Consider the following 8,875-nt stretch of genomic DNA (forward strand, 5'->3'; position numbering starts at 1 on the left):
TCAGACTCATGACGCCACGTGAGGCTGTAAAATAATTGCCTGGATTCATCCTAACATGCCTGCTGAGGTCTTTGCTTACAGTTACACCCACTTAAAGGACATATATGTCATCATTTGTCATGGTCCTGGGTCATCTTACCCAGAGTTTGGATTATTGAAATATTTTTCTTTTTCAATATTGTTTCATGTATTTCCTCCTTTATTTATGCCGGATACTAGTTTCCGAGTTCATTCAGACTTGAGTTCTCCCTGCTGTTCTGTCCTCCTGTATTAAGTTCATTCTTGTCTGTGTTCTCTCACTTCCTGTTTTATTTTGATAGTTAGCCATTCCTTGTGCTTTGCTTTCAGTTTTGCTTCCCTTGTCTTGTCCTCTCATTACTTCCTGCTGTGTTCCCCACCTGGTTCCACTTGTCTCATCACCTCTTGTTGCTCCTGGATTTTGTTTCCTGATTTCAGCCTCGGCCTATTGCAGCATAACTAAGGGAGGATTCAGGGTCACCTGGTCCAGCCCTTTGCTTTAGCAAAAAGGAAAGTTTGAATCTTGAAAGTAGAGATAGTGTCTTTCTCCTGAATCCAAACTGGAAGGTGGTTCCACAGAAGAGGGGCCTGAAAACTGAAGGCTCTGCCTCCCATTCTACTTTTAAATACTCTAGGAACAACAAGTAGGCCTGCAGAGCGAGAGCGAAGTGCTCTAATAGGGTGATACTATGATCAGGGGTGCACATAAGTGGTCTGCAGGTGCACATTCGCTGTCAAAATAAAAGATGCGCGCCAGATAAGAAGTTGCAACGCGCGTTTGCGTACATAAGATTTTCTGGAGGAGGACAGACATTTGTTTAGAACTCCTCAAGATGTCAAAGAAGCTCCTTTAAACAATTACTGTGGTGTTCCTCCACCTCCAAAGAAATGTCAGAAGGAGTCCGAACCGCAAAAGAAGCACGTATTCTCGGAAAAGTGGTTGCAGGAGGTGAGCTGGCTTCAAACAAATGATGAACGCACAGAGATGTGGTGCAGAATGTGCCGTGAAAATCCCACTCTAGCGGACGAAAACAGCGCCTTTTATATGTACACAAACGCACATTGCAACTTCTTATCTGGTGCGCATCTTTTATTTTGACAGCGAATGCGCACATGCGGACCACTTATGTGCAGCCCTGACTATGATATCAGGTCACCAGCGACTCGTCCAGGTGTAGGGGTAAGGTTGGGGTTTCTAAACGGGCACATTTTCAGAAACTAGAAAATGTTACTTTCATTTTTACTTTCATCTCGGCATTACAGATTTTCTCATTAAAAGATTTGCAGACTAGCAAAGTTTACCCCCAACAAGTCACCAGTGAGCTGGCGGATGATGGAAGGTTAGCTTATGTTCAGTTCTTATTTATAAGGAAGGGGAACAGTGATATGATATCATTCATTATTGACTTCCTCGCTGTGCAGAGAAGTTTATCTTGTTTTGTTGCCCTGTTTTAGCCCTGCAGCTGTGCACTGAACTCGCCTCTGGTTTGGAATCGCAGGGATTTTTAAATGAGCTGCAGTACTTAAATCTATATGTTAGCAATATTAGCTTATTGCTAACAGAACGCACACTGAAATGTAACTCTTGTGTCGACAGTTGTATATTACAGAAATATATGTGGCTGATGAAGCTATTTTGGGTTGTACTAAAATGGTTCAGAATCGGTGTGTGTTTGATTTGGTAGATTTTATAACTGTGCATCAATTTGTTTTGTAATCTGGCTGTAACAGCAGCCACCTGAAGGCCACAGAGTGATGACCGAAGTGTCTCGCTGTCTGCCGCTGGTCTCTTTGAATGTCAGCACAGGGCTGAATGTCTCAGATGGAGCCTGCAGTTTGTAGATTGCTGACTAGGTGGTTCCCAGATTCACCACAGTGCAGTCATCAACAGCTGGGACCAGTTATAGAATTTACTGTTTTTCCTTTTCTTCCTTTTCATTTATCGTGCTCTTACAGCAGAAGAGTTCAGTGTGCTCGCTGCACTGTTATTGATACTAATGCGGATTAAAAACACTCCCCTTCACACTTAAAAGGACCTAAATTAACTGTACTGTGGCCAGTGTTGGGAAGGTTACTTTTAAAATGTATTCCACTACAGATTACAGATTACATGCCCCAAAATGTATTTTGTAACATATTCTGTTACGTTACTCAATGAGAGTAATGTATTCTGAATACTTTGGATTACTTAATATATTATCATGCTTTTTACAACTACATGAATGAACTATTGCTGTGTGATTCATTACTATTACTGACGGTTACTCTCCACACCAACACCAACTAGATGTTTAAATCTTAATATAAAATGAGTAACAGTAGGGGGACATTAGGTAAGGCTGCACTTTTTGCAGCGATCTCGTATATAAAACAGGTCCGCGGCTCCGAACCGTAGTAAAGGGACCTCTGGCTGATACGTCGGGTTCGTGTCGGCTCGTAGCTGAAAACTAGCTTTACTTTGTTGTCTGGGTCGACTTTGCTAGCAGAGACAGAGAGGCGTTGAAAGACTGCTCCAATGGAGCTTATTGTTCGGGAGGAAAACACGAACACGGTGTACAGTCGAGTCTTACTTACAACTGGGCTCGTCAGGCTCTCTTCTTGGCTGCAGTGGTTATTATTATATTTACATGCTTCCAGCTCCCGTTTCTGCTCCGTGACAGCTCGTACTTTTCCTTTTTCTCCCTCCTCGCTCACAGAAACATCACGGGTCCATCCTCCCTGCAGCACAGACTGCACTGCCCATCAGGCTACATTCTTTGGGGCTATGACTGTAACACTCTGCCTATTGCCTTCATATTAAATCATTTTGTGAATAATTTTTAAAAATATTTCTTCAAGTCATTATGCGGCGTGCAACTAGGGGTGACATGGGCCGTGAGACTGAGACACAGACATTAGAGCCTCTTAATGCGTGTTTTGTGCGCGGAAGAGCAAAGCTGAACATGAAACAGGAAAAGACCGCCGTGCAATCCATTTATCAGAATCAGAATACTTTATTGATCCCTGGGGGAAATTATTTATTTCAACAAAGTAACTGAATACCACCTTTTCAAACAGTAACTCTAACAGAATACAGTTACTCATATTTTGCATTTTAAATACGTAAGGGCGGTACATTTATTCCGTCAGTCGCCACTGACTGTGGTGCAGTTACTTAATTTACACTCTATCTAAAGCAAGCCATGTAGTTCCCCTCCTCTCTCTAAAGTCTGCTAAGGCTTTCTTCTGATTTCCTCATATACAGAGAGCAGCATGTTTATGGATTTCCTCTTTCGCTGACATCACACAGCTCTGGGACTAGAAAAAAAGTGTTTGAAATGAACCGTCGCAGTCTGATGTGTGATTTTTATTTATTTATTTATTTATTTATTTATTTTGGCCCTTTCATCCATCAGGAAACTTGGGCCAATGATCTGAACCAAGTCAGAGAGCTGATGACAACCTTTATTGATGACACCATGAGAAAAACCAATGACCCGGAGTTCACCGTGAGCGAGGTACCAACATGAGTGGACACCATCTTCCTGCTTCTGCACCAAGTTTGACAATCGATGCTAAAACTGAGTTTTGGCAGGAATGCAGTTGTGTTAAAAAACTTGCTTGAAATTCTGATCAACAGAAAGCAGCCTTTAAGTTTTTGGAGTGTTTAAGTGAATACACAATCATCCCGTAGCAGTTCTACAGCGTTGTGGAGTCTGCAGGGACGGGGCTGGGGGAACGGGTTAGATTACTCTGAAATCTGAAGCGTTTCTCCTCTTCCAGTTCCTCGGCTTCCTGTTTTCCAAGGAGAATTGTATTTGGGATGAGAAGTTCTCAGACATCAGCAACGTGGACATGAACAACCCTTTGTCGCATTACTGGGTCAACTCCTCACACAACACGTCAGTGTGACTCCGTCACACATACTAATGATGCTCAGTAATATTTCCACATACTGTTGGTTTAAATGTCTCTATGTGTGAAAGATAAAATGTCTCCTGTTGCTCTTCAACAGCTACCTGACAGGTGATCAGATTCGCAGCGAGTCGTCCACAGAGGCTTATGTCCGCTGTCTGCGTCTGGGATGCCGCTGCGTCGAATGTTAGTATCAAACTCCCGGCGTGTGCTGCACCCGAATGACGCCACTGTTCGGGCCCGGCATTAGCATGCATCCTGAGTGATTCTGTTGCAAGTGGACAGCTCAAAGAAAGTGACGAAGGAAGGAAGCAAGCAGTGACGTCTGATCATTCAAACCAACGTCTCAGCGTAATCTGGGCTGACTGGGCTACAGCTGCATGCTTTTACCAGCGTGTGTAGATGTGTCCTGAGCAAGGCTGCCGATTTTAATACAATGTCCAAGTGTAAAAGACACTAACAAGTATTGAATAGTCGATAAAGTCTTTTGTACGCCTTACAGACCAGCGAGCCAGCTCTAACACTCAGAAATGCTCCTGCCCCAACATCTCATTCATCAAATATGCTTCCAAAAAAACCCCGAAAGAAAGATGGCTGGTGCAGGTCAGAGCGACTGCTGGGGTCTCCACGTGTTTGCCCAAAAACTCGCGGTTAACGTCACAGTCTCTAAGTTGTCGGTTCTCTCTAAGTGCACGGCTGCTGATTGCACATTTGATCTTTGAAAATGGAAACTCTGTGCATGCTAGTTTGTATCAAAGTGAGCAAGAAGTGATCGCGGGCCCTCGTCGAGATGTGAGAGCAGAACTTTGATTTTGAGCTGTCCACTTTTGATTGGCTCACTCAAGACACATGTTAATGTAGGCAGAACAAAAATCAGTGACTGAAATAAGAAGATTTATTTTAACTCTTGTCTGTCTTATATGGTTTCTAACATATAAATTAACCACCCCGTCCACTCGATGTTTTGGGGCTTTTCAGCTTAATTTGGCCAAACTCTTATTTAATGCTTAGTAACGTTTGACGTAAATGTCACAGAACCACAGGTGATTGCTTTAACTTTGGACATGACTCATACCATTACATGTAAAACAAGAGTTTTTAATAAGAGTTTTTTTGCTCACTCAGTGTGTTCACAGTGTCTCTTTGTGTGTTTCTGAATGCAAACAGTGGACTGCTGGGAGGGCCCCGGGGAGCCAATCATTTACCACGGCTGGAGCAGGACGACGAAGATCAAGTTTGAGGATGTGGTCAGAGCGATAAACGAGCACGCTTTTGTCACCTCAGAGTAAGAATCAAAACAAAGAGACGTGTTACTCAAAAAATGCTGCCTTTGACTGCTGTTAGATCTGAATATAAGCTGATGATGGATCCAGATAAATCAACATTGCAGTTCTGTGAATTCAAAGGTCTGAGCTAAACTGCAGAAGCAGCGATTCAATGTGATGATTTAAGAACTTTTTGTCAGCCTCTTAATTCGTTGGGAAGGGTTCTGTTTTTTCATTGGACCATTCAGAACATCTCGGTAACCACGTCTCGTTGTCTCAGGTTCCCGGTGATTCTGTCCATAGAGGAGCACTGCCCTATAGATCAGCAGCGTCAGATGGCTCGTATTTTCAGAGAAGTATTTGGAGACAAACTGCTGATCGAACCCGTGGAGCACCTGGCCGAGCAGCTGCCTTCACCCACGCAGCTGAAGGGCAAGATCATACTCAAGGTAATGTGGTCTGAGCGCATCCACGCGTCAGTGGAAACGACTTGTCATAATTCCTGAAAACGGTGCTCTCCTTGTTTTCTTTGAGCAGCACAAGAAGATCAACATGGAGGGAGGATTCACCGTCAAGGATGTTAGAAAGGGACAGAAAGAAGGAGACCTGGAGATCTGGGACCCTGTGGATCAGGTATTACCCCACATATCACTGTGTGCCATTGATAAGAGAGGTTTGAGGTTCTGAGATGAAATGTGTTCAGTTATGTCATTTAAATGTAGCTAAATCCAGTCAAATCCAATGAATTTCTCTGGATTCAGGGCTGACAGTTCTTGCCACTTTTTGCCTCTATTATGATAATATAGTGTTAAACAGCTGCGTTAGTACTGTAGCGTAACAAACGGACTCGTGTCTGCGCTATGCTGGGTGCTCATGTGCGTCTGCAATTTTTTGTCATCTCTCTGTAATTCATTGACCTCACTGAGCGAAAGCAGCGCCCGACGCTTTGTGTCCCTGTTGCTCTTTGAAAAGCTTCCTGAACAAGTGGCATGTTTTGCATGGGAAGGTGGAAATGTAAATGTTCATTTCTCTTTGTCAGCGCTGGAACAAGCACTACTGTGTGATCTCTGACGACAAGCTGTACTACGCAGAAGAGTACGAGGATGAGGAAGAGGATCCCAGGAAGGTAAAAACAGCAAACTTCAAATATCAGGTTTATGCATCTTTTTTGGACATGTGGTGCAATGAGCTGTAAAGAAGCGAAAAGGGGATGTTGAATGATGTCTTATATTAAAATTTTCAATAGATTAGTACATTACAACGATACTAAAGTGAAAGTACTAAGCATATGGTTTTAAAACAGAAAAATAGCTCCTCCTGATTCATTTGATTCTTGTTGCTCTTGTAATAAAAAATAGCATTTTATGATTATAGATGACTGAGCTCGAGTTTATTGTAATATTCATCTTGTGATAATTTCACTCGTCATTAGCGAGAAATGCTGGAGCCCTAACCCTGACTGCTTCAGCTCCAAGTTATTAACAGAACTTTTACAATAATTTAGAAAAGTGTTGATAGAACTTTTGTTTTTGTGACGTTTCAGTATCAGGACCTTCACTGCTCGGAGCCGTGGTTCCACGGTCGCATGAAGGAAGGCAGGCAGATGGCCGAGCGGCTGATCCAAGATTACTGCAAAGAGACCAGCGGACGAGACGGCACCTTCTTGGTCCGACAGAGCGATACCTTCGTTACAGACTATACGCTCTCCTTCTGGTACAGTGTCCCATGTTTTTTTTCATCAGATTTACACACCAGCACTAATTTCTGTTTGTCCTTCCCCCTCTGTGTTCGCTTTCTAAGGGTGGGACCTCACCATCTCCTACTCCATGGTGGAAAGCACAGACGCTGTGTGGGATTTTTAAGAAATATTAAGAAATTATATAAAAATGTGCACTATATAAAACAGTCAGTAAATCAACAATAACTAAACACTGAAATACACAACAAAGATAAGCCTGAAGAATTTCTTCCTGTTTAGGGCTCATAGGAGGCATCTGTGTTCAGTAGTTTTTGCACTTAAACAACCTTCCTTGAGGTTTCTGTGCTCATTAATGATGAATAGGAATATTGACTTTATACAACATAACTAATGACCTTACCCACTAAATGATTTCCACTAATAAAATCATCATTTACATGAAGGAATATGAAAAACAGAAAATTCAAATTTTCCCACTTTAGTTAAAATAGGATTGTTGATTATCTGCAGTAATTTGTTTGCCAGCAGTGAGATCACACATCCCTGTCCTTCCATGCGCTTTCACAGAGGTGGGTTTCAAAGCGGCTTGCAGAGGCAACAGCAGTTGTTAGCAGGCTAAAGCAGTTTAACTGACACACTTTATATCAGCTGCCAGGATAGCTAACTGAGCTTGGCTTCACGCTGTGTTCGATTTGTGTGGTTCAGAGGATCTATTATCATTTTTATTCTTGTACTTAATCTACCTTTCCTCAATTTAAAGTTTAATGTAATGTGACATTAATGTAAGGCACTGAAATCATCCTCTGTGTGAAAGAAGCAGTTTTAGCTGATTGGCTGCGCTTCACAAATGGAAGGTTTGAACAGCAAATGGGCGGGGCTTCTGTGCTCACAGCCAGAGCTGTGTGCCTTAGATAGATGATGCTGGAGAGATCCTCTCTATCATACATAACCAAGAGTAAAAATAAAGTGTCTACTTCCTGGTGTGTCACAGTTTGCATTAAAGCTGCACCTAAATTTAAACCAGAAAGGAAAGAACAAAATGAGAGCGTAGTTGAAAAGCTGGTGGTAATGTCTATAAAAACCCAACAAAAGGGTGAAAAATCCAGGGAATGAAATTCCAACAAAATTCCTCAGCTTGAGGATAATGAGGGAAAACTCACAGCAGTGAAAACAGACCATCCAACAGAGACCACGGGAAGACTGGACACACACAATAATAATGGATTGCATTTATATAGCAGCTACAGTTGTAGCCACAGCCGCCCTGGGGCGCACTGACAGAGGCGAGGCTGCCGGACAATGGCGCCATCGGCCCCTCTGACCACCACCAGTAGGCAACAGGTGAAGTGTCTTGCCCCAAGACACACAATGACCGAGACTGTCCAAGCCGGGGCTCGAACCGGCAACCTTCCGGTTACAAGACGAACTCCCAACTCTTGAGCCACGATCGTCCCACACACACTCTGTAGTGGGGATTGAACACAGGAGTTTGGAGACACAAATGAAACTGTTAAGGACAACGAGACAACAGGAAACCAACAATAGCCATAACTGAAACAAGGAAACGCTGAAACATGAATGAACTTCTAGAGGAGGAACATGGAAAAGTGAGCGCGTAGGAGATAACTACAAATACAAGAACCAAAATACACAAAGGCCTGAAGTCATTCCTAGAAAATCACGAAGTAAACAGAAACCAGACACAAACCAGACTCAGTAATTTAATAAGGAAATAAGGTCAGTAGAACAATGACGAAATAAAAACTGTAATCCAAACGTTACACTTTTGAACAGAAAATACAAACTGAGGGCGCCGGTTCAGCTCGGTGGGATAAGCAGCCGGTCTGGGCTCCAATACGACCCTCAGCCCTTTGTTGGATGTCTCTCCTGTCAGGCTTCACTGCATCTATCAAAATAAGGCCGAAAACACGTTTAAACTCAAATGGAAACTCGGACTAGGATATATTCAATTTGAATTCAGTTAGGGTTAGAAGCTGAA

General features: G+C 42.8%; 1 protein-coding gene across 2 annotated transcripts in view; it reads left to right on the top strand.

The window, feature by feature from the left end:
- Positions 1-8,875, top strand: part of plcg2 (phospholipase C, gamma 2) — a 44,567-nt gene that overhangs the window by 20,349 nt on the left and 15,343 nt on the right. For both annotated transcript variants that reach the window (XM_042226807.1, XM_042226806.1), the window contains exons 10-17: positions 3,414-3,515; positions 3,781-3,899; positions 4,013-4,098; positions 5,080-5,197; positions 5,458-5,626; positions 5,715-5,810; positions 6,217-6,303; positions 6,721-6,890. In XM_042226807.1, coding sequence (XP_042082741.1) covers positions 3,414-3,515; positions 3,781-3,899; positions 4,013-4,098; positions 5,080-5,197; positions 5,458-5,626; positions 5,715-5,810; positions 6,217-6,303; positions 6,721-6,890 — 947 coding nt within the window. The remainder of the gene's footprint in view (positions 1-3,413; positions 3,516-3,780; positions 3,900-4,012; positions 4,099-5,079; positions 5,198-5,457; positions 5,627-5,714; positions 5,811-6,216; positions 6,304-6,720; positions 6,891-8,875) is intronic.

This window comes from Haplochromis burtoni, unplaced genomic scaffold, assembly GCF_018398535.1.
Source record: "Haplochromis burtoni strain Fernald_Lab_line unplaced genomic scaffold, NCSU_Asbu1 Contig_229, whole genome shotgun sequence".
Lineage (NCBI taxonomy): Eukaryota > Metazoa > Chordata > Actinopteri > Cichliformes > Cichlidae > Haplochromis > Haplochromis burtoni.